This window comes from Globicephala melas, chromosome 13 (assembly GCF_963455315.2).
Source record: "Globicephala melas chromosome 13, mGloMel1.2, whole genome shotgun sequence".
Classification (NCBI taxonomy): domain Eukaryota; kingdom Metazoa; phylum Chordata; class Mammalia; order Artiodactyla; family Delphinidae; genus Globicephala; species Globicephala melas.
This window is the reverse complement of record NC_083326.1, coordinates 68,813,773-68,838,393: the sequence shown is the minus strand read 5'-3', so window position 1 is coordinate 68,838,393 and position 24,621 is coordinate 68,813,773. Positions and strand designations below refer to the sequence as shown.

Sequence of the window (24,621 nt, the reverse complement as noted above, 5' to 3'; positions counted from 1 at the left end):
CATCAAGTTGTACATCATACTTACTGCTGGTTCAACTTGACTTCGATCTGCAATATCTATGTGGACAACTTCAACAGTTTTCCATGTGTTCGGATCTAAACCGTGTACCTATATATGACAAAGAGAAAGGAAACAAAGCAAACTGTTAGGCAAAACTACTACACTTACATACATAATCTTTTATCTTTAGACTCTCGGAGTACATTATGAGGAATAAAAAAATCCAAATTGCTATTTCATTAAATTAGTTGTCTGAAGGCTGGAGGGATCTCAAAATCTTTTACCCCTGTAACCCCAAATAATAAGTGGGGGTGGGGGAGGGGGAGAGGGAAGGGGATAATGCCAAATTAACAGAAATCTGTCACCATTATTTTCTGGTAGCCCTTAGAGATGATTTATACAAAAAATGTACCTGACCTATGTTTAACCCAAATGGTACATGACAAAGTCCTTGTAACCTCTAAGTCCTAGACAAACAGAAGGTGACATTATAATTACATTTTAAGAGGCTGCACTGTATGGTCTAAATCCTCTCCTGTATTTGATTATCCTAAAGCTATTCAGTTTCAGTAGGATGTCAATTCCTCTATACCTCATGTTGTTCAATCATTTATTTCTGAAACTCCATCTATGAACCCATAAAGAACTGTTTAAAAACTGCCAAAGATACGCCCATTTGAAAACTAAAAATGGCAAATTAAATCATACAGACTAAAGCATACCAAAATATCTCATTTCGACTAAATTTTAGAGCTACTGTAAAAAAAAAAACGTGAAAAGTCAAATGATCATCTTGAAGAAAAACTCAAGTCAAATACTACAAATTATCATTAAAGTTCTACTGATTGGCACCAATAACATTAAACCACAGGGAGAAAAGAATCTACAACAATTACCATAAACTTACTTTCCCATAACAGCATATCATAAGGTTAGAACAGTAGTTCTCAAACTGGAATGCCCACCAGAAAATTAGACTGCTGGACCCCATTTCCAGAGATTCTGATTCAGTGGGTATACAGTGAGGCCTGAGCCGTCTGCATTTCTAACAAGTTCCCAGATGCTGCTGCTGGTCCAGAGATCACACCTTTGAGAACCACTGGGCCAGGGCATCAACCTATACCAGATGCCCTCCCAAGTTCCCTGCCAAACCTTACAAGTTAATGACTACACTGAGTCTTAACTGAGTTTTTGGTAATTTACTTTAGGGATAAATGTGCACCAATTTGTAAAAGGCAGGAGCTTGTCAACATTTCTGTAAATCAGTCAAAGTACCTTCTCCCTCCTGCCTTTTGGCCATTTCTCTGAAATCAACCCATATTCCAGCAAAATGGAATGGAGGTGAAAATTAAAGCAATCAATTTTGCTATGCAGAGCAGCTCTGGCAAATACACAGATGAAAAGATGAAAAAAATTATCTGTGAATTTTTATCTATGCTCTCCCTGTCCCAGGAAAAGAGAAGCGATGATAAAAACAGCAACCTCACCAAAGTCCACTCACACACCAGGGCAAGGGACTGACAAGGCAGGCCAGTTTGTTTCTGGCTGTGTCCTTGCCTCACCGCAATCTGACACACACCCCGGTGTGGCCAGGTGCTCATCTAAGGCAGGTGGCATCACTTTGGTGATGACAAAATGACTACAGTATTCCCATTTCCAGGGCCTTCTACACTGAAAGCCCAGAGTCAAAACTTACATTTTCTAATGTTCCCAAGTCTGGTTTGTGCCATGTTTCAATTTTAATGAAGAAATCATCTTTCATATATTCATTCTGCAGAAAACACAACAGTAAAATGATAGTGATCTTCCACTGGTTCTTGGGGCTCATGTCTGCAGGAGCTTTCCCCAGCACAAGTATCCATGCTTTGACTCTATAGGAAGACTGACATAGGAACACTGGTCCTCAAGTGACAAAGAACCATTAGCTGCCTACTTTTACAGACTTGTCAGGCCAACCAATTGCTGCATGCTTTTAAATAATGTAAACAACCCTGCTTGTCATACAGCACACAGGGCTAATAGTAAAGAAGCTGTGAGGTTTGGCGAGTGAATCTGGCATTCAAAGGAAGTAGCAGAAGCAAAATAAAGTGAATAGGGAGAGTTTTGAGGCAAGGCTGGAAAGAGCCCCTTAACAATGGAGCACGAGGTGGAGCGCGAGCTGCTGCCAGGAGCACCGAGGAGCAGCCATGCAGCAGTGGGCAGTTTTAAGAAAAGAGCAAGAAATAGTTGAAAATATTACTATATAAAGCAAAGTTTATAGATGAAGAGTATGTGACACAAAAAGAGTTTTACTCACCGTTACAACTGAGGCATAACGAACAGGTAGGCGACAAAAGGGGAAAAATGTCAGAATATTAATTGGAGCCAAAATTGTCACAATATTTAATGTCACAAAGATTAAACTACCTGCCAACACAGAACATTTGGTTTATATCTGCAAAACACAACTTCTAAACAGTGACACTATAGGATACTTTAGATTGTGGAATCAATAATCTAATTTTAAAACAATGGTAAAAGAATAATGTCACAAAAGCAAAACATCGTTTATAAGGCTAACTTAGCAAACAACAGGAAACTGTTTGAGGAGTCTGTCCGTCATATTCTTCCTCTACTATGTGGCAATACAAGTAAAATACTGTTGAAACTACATCAAATGACATTTGTGCATGAGAATGACCTTTAAGGTTTCTGTATTCCTTTTATTTGCTCCCCGTGGAGCCTGCTTGGTCAACGGAGGACCTCAAGGTGCCTGTCATCTGGGAATGAACACGTGTCCCTCACTAGGGCCTGGGGGCGGGACCCAGCCCAGCTGCCTCTCTGCCAGTGCGTGCAGTGACTCCCCGACAACCCAAAGAAGGCCTTGCTTCGTGTTACCTTTCTCTAAGGCGCGGGCACCGCAGTCCCTTTCCTCATTAGCCGCAGGGTAGAAGGGTGAAACGGTTTCTGGGAACCAGACTTACTTGTTCTACAGTAGGGGTATGCGTTCCAGGCTTTCTCGTGAAACACCAAGGAGCCCTCGGGAGCAATCATCCTCACGAATGCAGGGACTTTGCTTTGAGGAGAGAAATACTGGATATATTTTCAACAGCACCATTAATTCTTCGTTGGCTGCTATCAGACTGCTTCAAAGAGTACTCAAATATAAAATTATTGTTTTTTAAAATAGAAGCAATTCTTTCTTATGGCTTTTGACCTACTCCCCTAATATGAGATCTAAGGGTTAACTGAAGCTATTCAACCTGCACATAATACAACACAGAAGTTCTCTCCTGCAGTTTAGACTACACCACATTGTTTCTTAATGCAGTATATAGTTGCCAAAATAAGATAACGACTCTGAATAAAAGTCCTTTAATACATTTTACAGAATAAACTTAAAGAAAAATGATAATGTGAAGGATCCATGTACAGAGTAAGATATTCAAATATGTTCAAGTATAACATTTTGTAGACTTGGAAAATGAATGTTAATTGCTGCCTCAAGTATGGTCAGAGTAGATGGGTTAAATATGTAATTAATACATGATGAGTTTCTGCAAATTCATGAGATAATCAGGAAAGATTCCAACAGATAAATGGGCAAAGGACATCCACAGACACACCACAAACAGAAAACACAACTGGTTAACAAACATGGAAAATCAGTTTTATCAGTCTTCAAAGCAGTACAAATGAAATGACCATTTTACTGATCGGTACCTACAGTACAGAAAGCAGTTTTACATGCACAGGCTTTCCACAGGTTGGATTCAAATCCCAACGTCACCGCTTAGAAGCTGTGTGACCTAGGGCATATTACTTGGCGCTCTTAACTTCCTCCTGTGTTGAACGGACTTCATACTATCTACTCCGCAGGGTTATTGAGAGGATTCCATCAGACAGAATCTGTAATGTGTTTAGCAATGGTGCAGTGCAGTGAGAGCCCACTAAACAGTGGTTACTGCTTTTTAATTATAATTTGACATGCAGCTGGGTGCTTTCATGTGCCTTTCTTCACTTTAATCCCTCAATAACACTATGAGTTAAGCACTAATTCATTATTTCATGTAACCAGCACTTAAGTGGCTGAATAACTGTATGTCAAAATGATATCCTCCAACTTGAAGCCCTGCGTATATTTTTTCCATCAGAGCTGCTTTCTGACAACTTTCAAGCACAACTTAATTTCCAAAACTAAGAGAAAGAACAAACTAAAGATACATGAGACCCAGAGAGGACTGCTAGCCCCATAGTAAGATTGAGCAGTTGAACAAAGATATTCCTATGTTGAATTTTGGAGACTAAGCAAGGTAGATGGAATGAACTCCACACCAGCCAGAGAGCTGCACAGCTACAGTAGTGTGGACAGTCCTTTCCTTGCCTCTGCAGTACCAAGAACGGTACAGTTTAGGAATTCCCTACAGTTTAACTCACCTGATTTAATATGTATTTTAAAAAATGCCGTAACTCTTAAATGCCTTGTTTACAGACAGATGAAATAAATGTATTCCAACCAAAACAAAAAACAAAAAAAGACAGGATACATGAAAATAATATCACATTAAAAGTCAAGGAATCTCTAAGCAGTCCAAATTATTTCTTCCATTGCTAAAAAACTGGAACCAAAACTCCTTTAAATGTAGGAGAGGTCTAATCAGGGTATAACATAATACATATGGGGAATGTTTTATAATACTAGCTACAAGATTACCTGTCATCTGAGAGAATGACGAACAGATTATATCAGTGGTTCACTTGGTCAACTTAGAAAAAGGCAGGAGAAAAGTAGCTGTGTACCAGCTCAGAAATATACTCTGAACTATTCTATTTATTCCTATAGTGCCCAATATTCTAAAAACCTTAATATTCATCAAGTTTTAAAATTTGCTGACACAAACAAGAAAATTGGCAGTCAGTTACTGACGGCCAGCATGAGCCAAATCTGTAAGGAAGTTTTAGTGTTTCATCGTCTTGCTTCCAAATGCCTATTGTCTTATTTCCAGCATGCTTTTTCTACCATGCGAATTCCAATTCATTTTATGTTTTGACTTAGTTAAAAACGACCAAACCTTTGAGCTAGTTTTGTTTCAAATTTACTGGTTTTTTACGTTTAACATGAGAACATTAACATACATCTCTCCTCAATGAATCTGACTAAATTTAGGGAAAATGTATAAATGGAGAAAATAAAACTGAATTTCACTTCTACTTTAAAGGAGAGGAATTTTCATTAATGGCAACTTTAATATATTCCTAACAAGGCAGGTCAAGTATGCCATTCGTACACAACTGAAAGCACGTACCTTGTTTTCCACCTCAGTATCACTTAGGAAGTCACTTTAGTTAACATGCAGGAAACTCTGTTTTGGAAGCTTAGAGTCTCAGAAAAGGGACAAATATTAACCAAATTAACAAAATAGAGCTAGACCTTCAAAAACAAACAAATTAAAAAGGACATTCCTCCTCTTATTCCCCCAAACTAGTCACAAAATGTTGTCCTCATGATAAACCAACATGCATGACAGTGCTTACCTCAAAGTAAACACATCTCGATTTCAGAGTTTAAGAGTCAGCCACAGTATAATGTCCAGATGCACAAAGGTACTTTGCCAATACACAGCCCTTCCCCTACCCCATCTCTGAATACAAAATAAGAATACTTAACTTCAGGGTAAAATTCAACTGAAGTGTTTTATCAGTTGTGTTATCAATATTAAGATCTAACCTCAATATACCAATGGTTGTGAACCTATCTGTTGTGCAGTAAGACAACTTCGTCATAGTTGCAGAAGAAAACAAAGGGCTTATATGATTTAAAAGACACATAATAAATGACCATTGTGTAAACTGAACTTCTGATGTAGGAGCTTTTTAAAAAAATCTTGTTCCTGAGATAAATAATACCTTGGCAAATCATTTCAAACTGCACTTTTTCCAACGAAATGTTTACATCTTCTTGTAGACAAAACAAACAAAACCATTCAAAGTTCCATTTTTCCATCCTTCTCCATCCTACTGTGGATAAACATCAAAATGTAGAAAAACATGGGGAAGAATTTGAAGACTACATTAATTCGTCATAAATAATCTTTCATTTTATAATCAACTAAAATATACCTTAAAGACACTGGAGACCTCATTCATTCATCCACTAAAGTATTTACTGCCTGTCCATTTTGCCAGGCACCATGTACATAATGGTGTACAAACAGGGACAATTCTTACCCAGAGCTCACCTTCCAGGGAGGGAAAGAGAAAACAGGCCAGCAAACAACAAATGACAATGAAAATTACCTTTCCTGAAGGCTATGAGTTTTAAGGAACATAGCAGTGGGCAAGTGAGTACCTGCGGCAAGGGTACTCAGAAAGGCCTCCCTGAGGAAGTGACACTACAGTGGCGACTGGAGGGTGCAGAGGGCCAGCTATATGAAGACAGCGAACACCAGAGCAGGCAGAGGGACCAGCATGACCAAAGGTCCTAAGATAGCAAAAGATCTGGTCTGCTTGGGCCGCTCGGGAGGCCTCCAGCATGGTGAGACTGTAGTGAACAAAGAACAGAGGAATACAAGACAAGGATGATGAGGTGGGCAGGGTGCAGACAGATCACATGGGGCTCCTCTCACAGGCCTAAGAGTTTGGATTTTATTCTTTGTATGATGGGAAGCTACTGAAGGCTCGAAGGAGGGGAATGACACAATGTGATTTAAGTTTTAATATCATTCTGGCTTTGTGTGGAAAATTAAATGGAGTGGGCAAGAATGGACGGCAGCAAAAGTTAACTAAAAATGGATTAAAGAGCTAAATGAAAGAGCTGAACGTATAAAATTCTTAGAAAAAAACATAAATTGAATGTCAAAATTAGAAGTTTTTTAAGCCTCAAAGGATATAAGAAAATGAAGAAGACAACTCACAAATGGGGGAAAAATACTGCAAATCATGTATCTGATAGGAGACTAGTATCCGGAATATATGAAGAACTCTTACAATAAAAAGCCAACCCAGTTTAAAAATGGGTAAAAGATTTGAACAGATATTTCTCCAAAGATCTACAAATGATCAATAAGCATATGAGAAGATTCTCAACATCATTAATCAGCAGGGAAATGCAAATCAAAACTACAATGAGATACTACCTCACACCCATTACTATGGCTGCCATTAAAAAAAAAAATTCCAAAAATAACAAGTGTTGGCAGTGATGTGGAGAAAATGGAGCCTTCATACACTGTTGTTGGGAATGTAAGATGGTACAATCACTTCGGAAAAGTCTGGCACTTCTTCAAAAAGTGAGGAGTTACCGTATGCAATTCCAATTGTAGGTACGTGTACATGTGTATGTACATACCCAAGAGAAATGAAAACATATGTTCACAGAGAAACTTGTACACAAATGTTTATAGCAGCATTATTTATAACAGTCAAAAGAATGAACAGCAAGAGATGAATGCAGGGAGGCAACCGGAGAAGTCTGAGAGACATGGAGCTTGCATTAACGCAGTGGTGCTAGAGATGGAAGAAAGGGAGAGATATAAGGGGAAAAAAATTAAAAACTGACTTAAAATTCCCCAATTTGTGGGAAAGGAATAAAATCGCCAGACACAAACTGAATAACTTCTGGAAGGTATAACAAGACTCTAAAATTCAAGAGAATTATAAAAAACAAAAGCAGAAAGAAGTATTTTTCACAGAACAAAAGGAAAGTAGGAATGAGAAATGAAATATACCATAAAGAAGAAACTACATTGGAAAATGTCTGACATTCTTCTGAAATAGGATCACTCCTGATGTAGAAAACTTTGAACTATTCAAATCTTAAGACTCAGGCCTATATACAGAGAAAAAAATTATGTGTTGACAGCTAATTCTCGACTAAAGAACGAATTACTCTACTTGGCTGATATTTATTAATTTCTTACTTACTATACTTACTCAGTGATGCTCATATCTCTGTGAAACAACATATGTAATCAACCTTTGCATTCTCAGATGATTTAAACTTCTCATTTTTAAACATGAACATAACTTAAGTTCCTGGCAAATGACTCTTGTTGCTTACAAAAATGAGCTCTTAACTTGAACCACATGAAACTTTTAAACAATGATTTTCAATAAAACCTCTGCTTCGACCTTTGAGGAACGAGGCCATTTTGGAGCTGATAAAGCTTTATGAATTCTCCATCATCCAGGACTGAATGAAGTTGACTAGATTATAATGCTTATAGGGAATAAAAAACAGTAATGCTGATTTTCCCCAAGAAGGAAGAGAAAACAATAGCAAAAGGATTGGTCAGTGTGTCTGTATGAGGTCTCAGGACAGCTGCAAGTTTTTCTCTGAAATACCATCTTAAAAGCTGCACCACATTTCCTTGACCAGCTTCAAAATTCTTCAACCAATAAATTCTGTCTCACCTCCCCACCATCCACTATTAAGTGTATATTAAACAACCTTAGGAAACGTCCTCAAACTTTTTTGGCAAATGGGGTATACAACAAGACAAATATGTATGCATACAGAAATACCTGATTAGGTGTCAAATGGAGAAGTGACAAAAAGTGATGGTGTTTAAGGAAGAAGGATCAATATGAATGAAAGTAGTCAAGGAATGCACGGGACAGATCTGAGCTGTGCTCAGGAAACCAAGCAGGTTATGAGCAACCTGACAGGGGCGGAACAGGTCACTTCTCGAGGACAATAAAGAGATGGGCTTGCTTAGAGCCAAGGGTTTTTACTTTGGACAGAGTTATAACAATTGGAGATACATGGGTAATCTTGAGTAAGTACCTTGTTAAGTTCAACTTTATTTTGGATAAAGACTGGCGACTTTAAAGACTTAGGAGAAAATGGGATGTGGTGAAATCCATGGTCTTGGAAGAAATTTCTCTGTAAACTCTTTTGGACTTCACTTTAGGAAATGGAAAATTTCCTCCCACAGGGCTCAGCAGTAAAGAGAGCGATAAAGAGGAGCCACAACGCCTCCTGGGTTCCTGGGCTATCTCTGCTACCAAACAGCAGTGACATATCAGCCAGCTACTGAAATCTTAGTTACTGGACCTAGTTTCCTCACTAGCAAAGGTTGACATGGGGAATGAATGAGCTCCCACCTAGAGCACTTACAGTGACCAGTACACAGGAAGTACTAGATCCTCTGCTTAGAATCACAATGGGTGAACACTCACTATAAGTTATCAAAGGAAATGGAAAGAATATCATCCCATAAGAGGACTATTACCTGAGACTCAGGGAAACCAGACATTTGAAATGTCCCTTGCGATGATCACTAAATTTTGTATTTATTTTATTTTTATGTAGGAAAAATATACTACTCAACCTCTACTGTAAGGCTGGTAGCCCTGAGAACTCCTTCTTTAACGTAGCATGTTATGGATGTATTAAATTTTGAATTTTTTAATACTTCACCAAGATTGTTTCTCAATCTTCTGGCTGAGATTAAGTGTGTATATCTTACCATGAAGTGTTTTTTGCTGAAATGGGAAAGCATACTGACCAGGGAATTCAGAGACCTCGATAGCACTTGGTAAAGCAGACCTCAGAATTCAAGTGTCCCAAATGTAAAGTAAGGTGCTGGCAGCCTCAGCCAACCAACTTACCCAGCAAGGTTTGCCAAGTCTGCAAGCCTGTCTATCAATGCTATACAGTGACAGTGCACAGAGCACTATAGGTTTCCCAATGGAATAAGTCCTGGAAAAGGGAACATATATTTCTGGACACAAATTTAACTTCCTCAGGGAGAGAGAGCTCTAAAACTCTCTAGGGACTGTGGGTATGTCTTCAGCATGCTGAATGGATGCCCTTGCAGGACACTGAAGTCTGATGGGGCTGTACTGCCATCCCTGGGCCATGCCTGTGGTCTTTCCTCCACAGGAAGGCCTGAGCACTTGCTGCTAAACGATTCTTTACCCTTCCATAACAGTTATCCTGGGGCTACTGTGCCTTCAGTATGACACTGATGACTTTGAGCGTGGACATCTGATTGCCCTTGCTCCATGACCTCCCCTACGGGACCACAGCGACAGTGGGTCCCTGTTTTGTCTTTATTAACAGACAGCTTTTTTATTGTTTTTCATTACCACCAGAGTGGCTATTATCTGCCACACTGCCTGAGATCCATTACTGCCACCTTCTTTCCTTCTTCCCTTTCCTGTCTCATGCCTCTCCACGCTTCCATCCAGAACTGCCATCTCAGTGTGACAAGGCCAGCCTTCTATGAGCATCAAATAGTCCTCACCATCCGATCAGACCCCATCTCGCCCTTCTCATGGGACACCTGTGCTCATCAGTGCAGGCCCTTGAGACTGTGACTTGTGACCAAAAGAGCATGGGATTAGAAATCACAGAATCCAGGCTCAGTCTCCATCCCACCACTTACTACCTGTGTGACTTCGAGTAAATATGAAACTTAGTGCCTTCTTATGTATAATGTGTATACTGCCCATGTCTCAGGACTGCAATGAGGATTAAAGGAGTGCATGGAAGGGTGAAACCAAAGGGTACTGTGGAATGATTTCAGCTCCTTCTAGGAATGAAGAAGCAGCTCCAGAAGCTAGACTGTGCTGGGAGGGTGGCCTCCACAGCCAAGGTTTTCCTTTATTTAATTGCCTGAAAGGAATTCCGAACCTCATCCCAATAATCCCTCCATAATAATAATATCTCTTGCACTAACCATATTTATACAGCCCTCTTGAACTTAACAGATACATTATGTATGGCTGGAGTGTCACCTAAATCGGATATTTCAAAATTAATATTTATCATTCTTTACTTTCTCATTAAACAAAAATACAGAAGAGTAAAATAAATTTAAATCACCCATAACTCCACCACCAAGGGAAAAACATTCTTAACATTTTAATGAATCTCTTTCTAGGCATTTTTCTGATTAACTTTTAAAATTATATACAACATATTATTTATGTACAAATTTAGCAACTGGTCTTTTCCATGTAATAATATATCAAACATTTTCTCAATATTCCAACTCTTAGTTTTCAAATGAAGGATATTTTGAATCTATTTCAAGTGTATATGGACATCACAGACCAACAGAAAATTTTACATATCAAACTTTTTGGTTTATTTTAGATGCTCCAGAGAGTTGAATGTTTATAATAAAGGGAGTTTTTATATATTGGTAAAATTCAATTAATGAGTAAATATAAAATGCTAGAAAAGTAAGCTGAGTAAGCTGAGTAAACATAAGTAAATTCAATGCTATAAATGTTATAGGTTATACCATCTAGAATGCTAAAATTCTCTCAAATGGCACATTTTTAGATATGCTTAAGGTGCTAACAAATTAACAGAAACCATGAATAACACAGTCTTTATGGATAACTGATTAATCAAAGTTATTGCCTTCATTCAAACCTGCATCAGAAACAAAGAAATGCTGTGTTCTAAGCGAAAATAAAAGTAAAATTTAAGGTTCTACAAAATGATGACCCACTTTATATTCATGTGTCATTATAAATGAAGCAATAGCCTCAAACAGAGAAAATATGAAAAATACTAATAATCACAACTTATCTGCAATTTTAAAAACCTCTATAAAACCCTGGCATTAATCAACATGAAGAGAAGAAAGCCAAGAGCAGAGCAGATTCCCTCTTCCTTTGATAAACTGGGGACACTACTGACAAAAAAAGACGCTTAAAAACCATTACTGATCTTTCACCCTTGGATAAATATTGCTATGCATTTTCTATTTTAAAATATTTATGCCAAAGACAGAGATTAGACTGCCAAATTTAGGAGAATGTGCAAAAGAACCTCTGCAAACAAAAGAGATAAAAACAATGAACAAAGGATTTGAAGGGTCAAGTCACACAGGAAATTCAAAAGGCCAAATTAATATGAAAAGACATTCAACTTCACTAATAAAGAAATGCAAATTTAAACAAGGGGCTATTTTTTTGTGTATCAAATTGGCAAAAATTAAAAAGATAGAAAAATATGGGAAAACAAATGTTCTCAAACTCTTGGAAGGCAATCTGGCAATAATATCAAAATTTTAAAGGAGCATGGACTTCCAGCAATCCTACTGTAATGAATTTCTCCTAGAGAAATAGTAACCTAAGGCATAAAGACTTAAAGAAATACTACCTGTAACAGACAAAAAGAAAAATACCTAAAACACCTAAATCAACCTACCATTCAGAGAATGGTTAAGTAAACTATGCTTATGTCCACACCAAAAAATTTTACTCAGCTTTAAAAAGAATGGAAAGGGCATTAAATAATAACAACATGAAAGGATGCTCATGATATATCACTGCATGAAAATTAATGCAAAGTGCATAACCATATGTATGGTATGATCTCATTTGCTGTGGGAAACAATAAATGATACAAGTGACATATTTCTATGTTTTTTATTAATTAATTTATTTATTTTTGGCTGTGTTGGGTCTTCGTTTCTGTGCGAGGGCTTTCTCTAGTTGTGGCAAGCGGGGGCCACTCTTCATTGCGGTGCGCGGGCCTCTCACTATCACGGCCTCTCTTGTTGCAGAGCACAGGCTCCAGACGCACAGGCTCAGTAGTTGTGGCTCACGGGCCTAGTTGCTCCACAGCCTGTGGGATCTTCCCAGACCAGGGCTTGAACCCGTGTCCCCTGCATTGGCAGGCAGATTCTCAACCACTGCGCCACCAGGGAAGCCCTCTATGTTTTTTAAAAACTTATTTGAATACGTATAGAAAATGATCTGTAAGGATAAACTCTAGGCTGTTTCTAGTTTCTCTCTGGAGTTATGGGTGTGTGATGATGTGAGATGGGGACTAAGTTTTTAATTTATAATCTTCTGTTTGAATTGTTTAATAAGCAGACAGATCACTGTATAATTTAAAAATAACTAATAAAGGGCTTCCCTGGTGGCACAGTGGTTGAGAGTCCGCCTGCTGATGCAGGGGACACGGGTTCGTGCCCCAGTCCAGGAAGATCCCACATGCCGTGGAGTGGCTGGGCCCGTGAGCCATGGCCGCTGAGCCTGCGCGTCCGAAGCCTGTGCTCCGCAACGAGAGAGGCCACAACAGTGAGAGGCCCGCGTACCGCAAAAAAAAAAAACTAATAAAGGGGGAGAAACACTCTCAAAAAATTAAATGCAACATATTAGCACAATGAAAAAAAAATTCTTTGGGGGGGGTCACATTACAATTTTTTAAAGCACCTCAGCACATCTACTAGTGAGTTAGGTAGTTACATACTGAATAAGTAGGCTGGGTAGTCAAAGCGTGATTGTTTAATATGATGACTAAGCACCAAATGTTAACACCCTGCTTACCTCTTCAGGTGATAAATTTTGTGTGTATACTGTCCCTTTTCTCCATCCTTTTCATAAGGTTCATTCTTTAAGACTTCAATTCCTTCTCCACCACCAGTCTCATTCTTACTGGCTTCTGCAACAGAGTAAAGCTGCCCAACCTGATACTGAAATATCAAAGAGTACAGAATTTCAATAAGTCAGCATAAATGCAGGAACTTCCTATGCTAAAATCTTATTGTAGATATAGAAAAGCACATCCAAACCATTTAGCACATGTGTTCTATATGAAAACATGACTCAAATCAGAAATCAATATGTTTAGAGAGACAAACACCAGATGATCATACAGCTTCAAGAAACTATAATATTTTACAAGATTTCCATTATTTAAGAAAACTGTTGGTTACAAATATTCTGGTGCTTTAACATATACTATCCACTTATCAAGAGATCTTGACACTTGTTTCAGTTTTTTGAATAATAAATATACATTTGTATTTTCCAAAGCATTTTCATATCTATTATACCTCATTTAGTTTCACAAACTTCTAAAGAAGGTATGGAAGGAACATAATTGTTACTTCGCCAAATAAGAAAGCAGAGCAATCAGAATACCGTTCTCAATAATGAGGAATATACAGTGTAACAATAAAAGCCTGCAAGTACAAAGAACCATTACAGTCTAAATTTTAGTACACCTCTGGGGTGTTCTTTTCCATGCTTATGTATATGACATGGCTGATTTGGCCCTTGCCCACCTAAACACAAACAGTACTGGGTATCCAGGGTCAGAACAGTTAATTGTGAAGTTCTCTAGTAAACAGAAACTGTTTTTAAAGTATTTATAAATATCCAAGTATTACCATAAAAGGCAAGAAATTGCTGATAGTGGTTTCTATTTCATTTTAAAGTGAATGAGAATTCTCAGTGGACTTCACCCATACCTGTAGGTGGGCAGTATTGTTCTATGCCAATCTGGAGTTTCTAACAGTTCCAACAAATGATAAAAAGCAAAGTTCTTGTGTTCTAATTTGTTCTAGTGACTCAATCATGGCATTATCTCCAGTCTCTACAAATTTGGCTAAATTTCTTCCTTCCAATGAAGACAGCCTTGAAGAAAGGTTTTTTTCTTTTTTAAGCATATTTTCAAAGAAAAGCTACCTCTCAAAAGTAATAATTCAAAACTAACATTTTATTTGAGGAATAAAAAAACAGGGGTGGTTGTAAGCTTAGTAAATATTCATATCTAAAAAGCCCATGGGAGTATGATGCTATCTTGCAGGTTAATTTACACATACACCCATACACACACACACACACACACACACACACACTCAATTTGGAAAGATTTCTTAAACGCATCAAAAAAGTTTTTGTAGAGATTTTAGACTGCAGAAAGGGCTTTTTTCTTTTGGTTTTCATGATACAACACCAGGGTTAGTCCAGTAATGCTACAATCCTTACGTCCTTCAAAATATACTTCTCAACACTGTGATATTTTGAAAACATGATTAAAATGTCTCTAAGCCAGAGGGTAAATTTGATCTTGGTCAGGAACAGAGTAACAAAAACTTACACAGGAAGGACAACAGTATCCAAAAATATGCTATTAATGGACTGATATTTTGCCACATGCTACTAGGCTCTCATTCTCATTTTTAAGGATAACTTAAAGACAAGAGGCATGTTTTATTAAGTCCAAATATAACAAAAAGCTGAGATTATTCTGGGTGACAATACTAAGACTCAGAAACTAGCTGAAACCAAAAGAAAAATTTAACAGAAACAAATGTCAATTTCCACATTCAAGTTCAAACAATTGTACAAGTAAAGAACAGGGGTGCCTGGCTTGTCTCGAGTGTTCTAATTCACTTTAATACAGAAACCTCAGGCACTACTGAGGTACATGCGGCTATGTTCAAGTCTACATGAAACAGTGACACACAGCTACTCCTTTTAAGTTCCTGCATTTTATTTTTTTTCTGTCTGCCTTCTGTCAGCTGTCACGTCTTAGGTTATCAGTTTGTTTTGTCCCACTTCCAATTCACTGCTTCTAATTGAGTGTCAGCTCTAGGAAAACCAGATAACCTAAGAGTGCAAGCTGTGCGCAAGTTACAGAAGGACCCAAAGGCCTTTATGGGTTTTCCTACACGTATCTTGATTTCTCAGAAGCTGTCTCTGCTTTTATCCTCATTCCTGGCTATACTACAGAGAGCTACAACTGCAGGACATGCAAGTTCTGAATAGGTGATGCATTTCTGTACCGTGCGGATCAAGGGAGACAATGATCTCTCACGGTTCTGTGGTCAGACTGTGTTGGGAACACTTTTTCAGTTGGGAGCAACAACTACAGCACGTGCAGTGAGCGGTGAGACGAGCTTGTGAGTAAGTCTGGAGATCACATTATATTAGGCCAAATGAATGTGCTGGGAATGTTTAACCTAGTGACCTCACGCAGAAAAGATGGAACAAAAGGGCCAGGAGGAGGAGAGAGAATTGTCCAAAAAATACCCTGAAAGGTCACCATGTGCAAGACAGAACAGGCTTACTTCTCTTTGCTCAAGTGGAAGGAACTGTAAACAACAGGCAAACTTTATAGGAAAGCAGATTTTGGTTTAAAGTAATGACAAATGTTTAAAATATTTAACAGTAAAGTAGGCTGCTTCTCCAAGCAGCAAGTGACTTAACCCTAAAGTGCCTAAGTTGAGGCTGGAACCTTCTTTCTCTGGGATACTGTAGATAGAACTCCTGCACCAGACAGGAAGTTAATCTACATTCTGAGATCCTTCCAAAACAAGGCAGTGTTAACAGAAATTCATTTACAATTAATTATCTCTAACACATCAGAATTCACTCTGTCACATAAACTGCAAAGTAAAGGTAAATGAATACAATGAAAATATGTCTTTAGATTAGCGTATCAAAATAAACTATGTAAGCAAGACTTACCTCCTGAACCGAACATGGCAAAACCACACGGCTAAAAAGACAAAAGAATAACAAATATGTTAAACATGAAATAGTTGGCTTTAAAACACAGATCTCCACGATTAAAGAGGTTTCGTTTTAAATCCAATGATAGCTTAGTACAAGATGTTGTTTATGGAAGAGGGTCTTTGCAATGACTACAGCTCTAAATAAGAGTTTTTAAATGGGGGAAATAAAACTACCCATTCCTGGCTCTCAACAATCACTTGCATTTAGCATCCTCATTATACCAGGACCCCAAAAACGCAGTTGTAGAAATTCTTGTGAGGAGTAAAGGAACAAGAGAAAACTCATCACTGAACATTGCAGGGTACAGGATATATTATTTGTAGACTGCCTGGTCAGGTTGTCCTTGTGAAACTTTAAGTATGGTTTCATTCTCCATCTATGTATTATGCATTTTGTTTTTATGATACTTTCTCCCAGAATACATGTCTTGAATCTCACAAATGAATGCCTCCAAAAATTGTTCCCCACTACCCAATTATTCCTCAATTTTATTAGAAAAACAAGTAAAAGGTCCTTTAGACTTAGTAAGAAAAAACTTTACCATGGAAAATACATTGAACTTTATAAATATAACCCCTTTTCAATATAAGGTTTCTGTGTTTGATCTTGTCCAAGAGTTTGTTACTGTACATACAAAAGGACCAGTATAGAGGCATAATGCTCCTAAAGATGAATTCGAAAAAAGAATTCTATGATGTATTATTTTATATATCAGGATATTGCATTTTATCTCCAGATTTTTATAGGGAAGTACCCTCACACTTATTTCCACAATAAGCTCTGAAAACCAAGGCCATCCCTGAATATCAAATGTCTCATGATAATAGCTGGTGTCCAAGATAGCAACTTTTTCTTTTTTGGCCTGGTCATTCTTAGACTTTTCCCTCCTAACCATCAAGCTACCATAGCAGTGCCATTTAAAATCTTATTTAACTCTTTCTACTATGAGGAGAGAAAAAAAAATATCATGGCATTCACCTCAATTTTCATTTTACAGAAAATTCCCAGTAGTTTTCCTCATTCCAACTTCTCTTCAGCTCACTTTTCACCTGTTTCTCTCTCCTTAGTCTCCTCAAACAACGATGCTTGAAAGCCCACATCACCTTAATCTCCAACACGTGTAAAACACGTCTCCTGTTACTCCCTCCTCCTTGACTACTGGGGGGTCACTCATCACTCTGTCTTTCTGATAATGGTCATCTAAAGACAACGAACATTCTCAAAGTCACAATGGTTACTAATTTTTATTCTCATCAAGAATAAACTTGTTATACAAAATCCTTCCAAACCTAATCATTTTAGCTGTCTCCTCAGGGTACACACTAACTTGCTCACTGTCTCAGTAACAGAAAATGAACTAGGGCGGAGGCAGGGGGAAGACTATGATACAGGCTGGGAGCATATTTTGGGAGATACAGACAAAGATACAGTTTGGGAGCATATTATCAGGGTCTGGAATACAATGGTAAGAAATCTATTAAATTTATTAGACAACAAGGAATCCTGGAAGGTTGTTCCAAAAGGTAAGTGACATAACTACAGCTAACCTGAAGGCGTCATCTGTAGGTGGTTAAAAACATTGAGAAGCAGGAAGGTGAGAAAAAGCCATCTTTTGGGAGGCAGGGCAAGGATGTACAAAGGTCCAAATGAGGATGCTGGGATGCAGAGGAAATGGAAGGAAAGAACAGAAAGGAAACAGTTAAAGACTTCCCTAAAGTTTCACAAAACCAAAGAATCACTGCTGAGTAATTTTAACAACTACTCACTAGTAGGAAGATCCCTATTTTTATATACTAACACTTTCAGGGAAACTTACTTCACAAAATGAAAATGACTGATAAAGACATTATGAATGAATGATGAGTCAAGTAACTTCTTCAAGATTTGCTTAAGAAAAAGTAAAAGAGAAAAGAAACAGGCTTTGATTTTGTATTATTATTCTAAAAGCAGTATTCAACTTTTAGAGCAATTTGAAATTTTTCAAACTTCTCTGAAAATCCTTCTAAAATAATTTTCCAGATCGAACTACAAATAGTTCTTTAAAACCAGGACTTTTACACTAATGGCAATTTCATCTATTGCTTAAGCAACAACCTGAAGGGAACTCCCCAACCTGAGAAAGTTATTTCTAACCTTTTAATTCATGTCAAAAATAGATGGCATTTTTTAAGACAGCAAACATTTGCAAAAGTATATTACAGTTTACCAACATCTTCACATAGGAATGACCTATTCATTGCTCCTGACCAAAAACAATTTTAGAAAGTTGACGTGTGAGTAGGAAGAATCATTTTTTTTGTTAAAAAACACTGAGTTCTTACAGTGTGCTAGACTAGATGCTGTGCGGTACCGGGAATACTTAAATAAGAAACAGCCTCTGACCTCAAAAAGTCGAGGAGGAAAATGGGAATTCCCTAGCGGCCCAGTGGTTAGGACTCCATGCTTTTACTGCCAAGGGACCAGGTTCAATTCCTGGTTGGGGAACTAAGATCCCACAAGCCACGCCTCAGCCAAAAAAAAAAAAACTCTAGGAGGAAAAAAAAAGTCTAGGGGAGACATACATGAGGAGTGAACATTAAGAAATGTAATTGTATAACTCCTCCAGAAAAAGTATTACACCTTGAACACATTTCAACACTTGTTACCTCGGCACATTAAAATTTTTATAAAGAAAGTAATGATTCACAAAAAGCACAGCATGCAAATTCCCAATGAGAATTTCTTTCCATGATTTAGCCTGATACTACTCACATAACTGTCAAAGGAATCTACTGAACACTTAATTCACATTTTAGGAGGGAGGAAATAACTAAGAAAAATAACTAGATCTATGACCTAAAATCAGTTCTGCAATGCACTTGCTATGTGACTTGGGCCAAGTCAATTTCCTCCTGTCTTATATCCTCCAGAAGTCTTAATATCTGCCACTTATCAGTTACAAAAATTTCAGAGTAATAAATGAGATAACACTTGCATGATACATTGTACAAACGACTTGGAAGAAAAATTTTTATAAATCCAAAGTTCAATACTATAAATAAGCTTTAACTGAAAATGTGTCTTTTCTCAGGATCCCTGTCACTGAATAAAGTTATAATTTTTCATTAATTTATTTAACAAATATTTATTGAACACTTACTATGTGCTGGAGACTATTCTATGAGCTGAGGATGTGAGAGTGAGCAAAACAGACAGATTCGTGGAGTTTACATGCAGTGAGAGAACACATCTAGTAAAATAAAAAAAATAATCATTGTGCTGCATGTTAGTGGTGATAACTGCTATGGAGAACAATAAAGCAGGGAAGGCAAACACCAAATGGGGGGGGGGGTGCAATTAGATCTTCAGAGAGGGATTCCCTAAGGTGATATTTAAGCAAAGACCTGAAAGGAGGTGAGTTAGTGAGATGAGGGAAGAGCTCTTCATGCAGAGGGAACAGCAAGCAGAAAGGCCCCGAACTGAACTTTTCCTGGAGTAGTGGAGGAACAGCAAGAAAACTTGTGAGCTTGGAAGGGACAAGGGAAGGGACGTAACTGAAATCACAGCACAAAACAGTGTTAAGACCTCCTAGGCTATAGTAAAGGCATTGGCTTTTATTCTCAGTGAGATAAGGAGTCTGAAGGATTTTAAGCAAAGAAGCGACAGGAGTGACTTTTTAAAAGAAGTTTGAGAACTAACACTAAAAATAAGCTGTCCGGAGTTAGCTAAATTAAGCCAAGAATTTTAAGAGTTTAAAATCAAAAGAGCATTTGAAAAACCCAAGAACGGGCCACACTCGAAATCCCTAGTTGCCCAAGGGATGCTGACAACACGAACCAGCTGTGACAGCTGAACATTCCCTACCAACCAGATTTCCTGTGATATTCACAATCCCTGCCGGTAGGAAATGCCATAACTTTTCAACAAAACCACTTCGCCGGTCTGATGCACCTGGAAACCCTTTTATCTGACCAACCACATGTTAACGCCTCATCTAAACCCCGGGAAGTACACGGAGCCCAGAGTGTCACCCCATCTTAAAGATGTAGAAACTGAGACTCAGAGCAGAAAGATGGCTCTCCCGTGAAGGGAGAGCTTCACTGCCCAGTGAAGAGCATGTTTTCCGGACTCCCGACTCCAGCATGAACTTCAGGGCACCTACGTCCCACCTCCAGCCCCGACACCAGGGCTACCTTTACCTGGCAAGCCCACCTCCCGCGAGTTACAGACAGGCTCCACCCCGGACGAAAACCCACAGACCCATCGCGTCTCCCCCACCCTTGGGCTTCGGCTGGGTCCCACCCGAGAGCCTGGGGATGGGCCCAGGTTCAGACTAGGGTGAGGGGGTTAGGGAGAGAAGGCGGGTCCCAGCGGAAACTCCCGGCCGCGCCTTCCTGAGCCACGCGCTGCAGCTGAGACCCTGCCGCCTCCGCCCCTGGGTGGGGAGAGGGCAGCACTGTTACCACGACAACGCCAGGGGGTGCTGGGGGCGCGCCGCGGAGGGGCCTAGAGCGGGCCGGGGGCGCGGGCCGGGGGAGGGGGTGCGCGCAGGGAGCGGCCGGCCCGAGGCTCGCTCCTTCTTAGGAATATTCCGCCACTTCTCAATCAATGATTCTCCCACCACAGCCGTCCCGGAACCTCGCTCACGCCCACCGATCCTACTCACAATTCTTTAATCAGCACCATCTTCCCGGAACCCCTTCACAGCTGCCGCCACTACCTCTACCACCGCCGCCACCGCCGCTACCGCCTCTCACGGCGCCTGCGCGGCCCCGCCCCCTGCCTCCCGGGCCGCTGCGGCGCCTGCGCGTCCACACCTTTCCGCCACGATCCGTCACGTCAGCGCGCGAGAGGAGCTGCTCGGCCCCGCCCCAGTTCCGCGCCCCGCCCTGGGCGCGCGAGGTTTCTACTGCGGCTGTGCGGCTCAGCGCGCGCTAAGCGCGCGGTCGGTTGTCTCGCGTCGGCGATTCCGACCTTCAGTCAAGTTGTCTCGAGGTGGCTGTGCAGCCTACGCTCTCTGGTGAGTTTTCCAGTCGGTTCCCTCGAAGTCGTTTTCTGGTGACCAGAGCTAAACTTTCTCTCACTGCTCTTGAGAAGGAGGCCCGCCTTCTTCACAGACCCCTCACTTCAGAAGTCCGTGTTAAAGACTCGAGACGGGTCGGAGAGGGGTTGGACGGGTGGGCGGCTCGCGCGCCGGTTCCACGAGCCCAGAACCAAGCCGCGTACAGCTGTGGCTGCACGAGTTCCCAACGCCCACACCCCCTGCCCCCGAATCCAGAATCCCGCCGTGGCTGTGACCCGACCGCAGGGGCGTCCGACCCTCCCGACCAGCCCCCCGGGGGGAAAGGGGGTGCGCGCCCTTAGGTCCCGGAAAGGGGGCCTGTTGTGGGGAGACGCTAGCGGTCCCGGTGAAGGCCCCACACGACTCGGGCGCCAGCCTGAAAGCCAGGAGGTGGCCTTAGGAGGAGTTGTAGCACAGGGTCACTCGCTTGCTCTGTGCTAGTCTCAGGTCTAGGCCCTGGGATACACCTGGAAGCAAAATAGACACTGTCCGTGCCCTCACTTGGAAACAGATAAGAGAGAATTTGGCGTAGTGGTAAGTGCTCTTCCATGAGTACGGTAACAGGGTAGAGGCGAAGGCAGAGCAGTCAAGGGAAGGACTCTCCGGAGGCCACGGTTGAGCCTGATGTTAGCCCAGCCTGTGAAGATGGGGGAGGCATCCCAATTAGAGGAAAATAGACCGGGAGGCTGAAATACGCTTAGAGTAGTAGTTGAGGAGCAGGTGGAGGCCAGGTGTGGCTAGGACGTCTTAAGTGTGTGGGGCAGGGGGGGAATAAGCAGGGACTAAGCAACTAGGCCATAGTAAAGAGTTTGCGTTGTATGCTAAGAACCATGAGAAGTTGTTGAAAGGTTATTAAAGGAATTTTAAAAATCATTAAAACACTTCTACATAAATTTATATGGAATACACCCAGGGGAGTTAGGGCTGCCTCCAGAAAAAGTAATAGTAGTGAAATATTTGCCTAAAGCTGGAAACTTCTCCTAAGGCAGTCGCTGGGATCCACTGAGTTTCTTTGATGTGTGAAGCACTATGCTAGTTATTGTGATGGTCATTGTTTCATTTTATATTTATATATAATTGTTTTATTTTATATTTATATATTATTGTTATAATATTGTTATTATTCAAGGAAACACATGCTCTTACTTTCAGGGAGCTTAGAAACTAGGAGCAGCTTCTGTTGATTGGGAATCTGTTGTATGCCTTCTGTCAGTATGCTTACTGACTTTTTTCTAGATAAAAGTAGATAAAAAGTTGAGGCATGTAGACAATATTTAGGACAAATAATTGTTCTCAGTTATGGGAAGAAGGAGGTTATGGTCAAAACATAGAAGATACTTAAAGGTAAGAATAGACAATCTACAGATTTGAATACTATACCAATGAATATGAGCACTGGTAGATTTTTTTTAAGGTCCAAGGAGGTAATATTAGTTAAGTAGTCATTTTAGTAGTTTCTCCCCAGATGTTATGCAGGCTGAAGATATAAATAGCTTTAAAAACGTGAATAAAGTTGTGGTTGATGTGCTTAATTAGTCATTAAGAAAAATTAGAACGTTGCAGAACATTTCTGTAACTTATGAAGTCTTCCCACAAGTGTTCACTAATTCCATTCTCTGCATAGTACAGGTGCTGCTCATAGTAACACTCATGTTTGTAAAGTAAATGAAGAGATAGTGTGCTGGGTGGAGCATAAGTCTGAACTAGTGTACAGCATGGACATTGTCTCCATTCCCCATGTAAAGATGCATAGTAAAACAGTCAATTGAAAACCACAAGATACAGACTTCCTTGGTGGTGCAGTGGTTAAGAATCCGCCTGCCGATGCAAGGGACAGGGGTTCGAGCACTGGTCCAGGAAGATCCCACATGCCGCGGAGCAGCTAAGCCCGAGCACCGCAGCTACTGAGCCTGTGCTCTAGAGCCCACGAGCCACAAGTACTGAAGCGCACGCCTAGAGCATGTGCTCCACAACAAGAGAAGCCACTGCAATGTGAAGCCCAGGCACTGCAGCGAAGAGTAGCCTCCACTCGCCGCAACTAGAGAAAGCCCATGCGCAGCAACAAAGACCCGGTGCAGCCCAAAATAAATAAATTAATTAAAAAAAAAAAAGATAAATTAGCCAGTTTAGGTGTATGTATTTGTGGGCAACAAAAGATACTAATTCAGAATTAACTAGGTTGATAGAAAATATGAAATCTGTATACCTAAATACCTGTACATCTGCTTAAGAGATAAGGCAGAATGAGGGAATATTGAAGAAGACTAGAGAGTAGGAAAGACGAACCATCACCCCAAAATGACAAAGAAGGAAATATAAAGCAAAAGATTATGACACATGAAAAAAAATAAGCTAATGGATTGTGTGGCATTTTCTTGTTTTAAAACTAAAGATGTTGAATCTTACCCATTTTTGCAAATATGGACATACGATGGGATATAACTTATTAGTAATTGTTTCCGGATGTGGAAAAGATCCACCCTCTTTTTTAAGCCTGATACCTGTTGTCCCTTGTTCTAACTTTCATCCTTCAGCAAAGGTAACCTTTACACACAAGATGTCTAATTGAATTTAATTCTACAAGCCTCATAGAACCACCAGTCTCATTACTTCTCGTATACAATTTGGAACAGAGCTCGTTACAGTAAGGATGATGGTAGATTTTACTGAGGCAAACCAATGAACACAAGCAATGTTTGGAACATTTATGCACTAGTTGATAAAGTACAACTCTGGTCAAAGAAATTTGGATGGTCCTTCAAATACTATAAGTGAATATGGCCTGTTTTTTCCCCCCTAAGGAGACGTTCTTAACCTGGATCCAAAGGCCTTTTTGTGTGTGTTCCCAGGGAATTTGTGAACCACTGAAATTATATACATAATTTCATATCTATGCACATTTTTCTAGGGGAGATGTCTATAGCTTTTATTTGCCTTGCTTACTCTGCAGTTTGCCATCCTGTTTTCTTTATCTTCTCCCCATTCCAGAAATATCTTGATTGAGATACTTTGATGAAAACCAGAAATATTTCCAAGAATGCATTAATATTGTCAAACATTAGGGCATAGGTCATAATATTGTACTGCTGTGGGAGAGACAGGATTGGACCTTGCAGTGGAAAGCCCTTGGCCTGAATCCTGGCTCTGCCACTAGCTGGCTCTGTACCTAAAGAGCTACTAATATCTACAACATAGATTTGTTGTGAGGAATAAAAGTATGAAGTGTCTCTTACACATTACCTGATATGTATTAGGTGTTCGGTGAATGGGTGTCATTTTAAAACTTACAGCTTTCAGAGAGCAGAACTGTAATTTAAATTAAG

At 39.8% G+C, this 24,621-nt stretch overlaps 1 protein-coding gene, 1 long non-coding RNA gene and 1 other non-coding gene across 6 annotated transcripts in view; 1 reads left to right on the top strand and 2 right to left on the bottom strand.

Moving 5' to 3' along the window:
- The window catches only part of PITPNB (phosphatidylinositol transfer protein beta), a 62,386-nt gene extending 41,361 nt beyond the window's left edge, over positions 1-21,025 (bottom strand). For both annotated transcript variants that reach the window (XM_030860702.2, XM_030860701.2), the window contains exons 1-7: positions 20,903-21,025; positions 16,210-16,240; positions 13,279-13,424; positions 2,964-3,055; positions 2,297-2,304; positions 1,697-1,771; positions 25-108 (exon numbers count right to left, since the gene is read on the bottom strand). In XM_030860702.2, coding sequence (XP_030716562.1) covers positions 25-108; positions 1,697-1,771; positions 2,297-2,304; positions 2,964-3,055; positions 13,279-13,424; positions 16,210-16,240; positions 20,903-20,922 — 456 coding nt within the window. In that variant the 5' untranslated portion in view covers positions 20,923-21,025. The remainder of the gene's footprint in view (positions 1-24; positions 109-1,696; positions 1,772-2,296; positions 2,305-2,963; positions 3,056-13,278; positions 13,425-16,209; positions 16,241-20,902) is intronic.
- On the bottom strand, positions 9,285-9,403 carry LOC115855563 (small nucleolar RNA U109). Its single transcript, XR_004040497.1, has one exon. It is a non-coding gene; the product is annotated as a small nucleolar RNA U109 (small nucleolar RNA).
- A 100-nt stretch (positions 21,026-21,125) lies between the features above and the next one.
- Positions 21,126-24,621, top strand: part of LOC132598295 (uncharacterized) — a 59,805-nt gene continuing 56,309 nt past the window's right edge. For 2 of the 3 annotated variants that reach the window (XR_009566318.1, XR_009566320.1), the window contains exon 1: positions 21,139-21,256. This is a non-coding gene — a long non-coding RNA (uncharacterized lncRNA). Of the gene's footprint in view, positions 21,257-24,621 lie in introns of all 3 variants that reach the window. The other variant, XR_009566319.1, reaches the window with a different exon arrangement.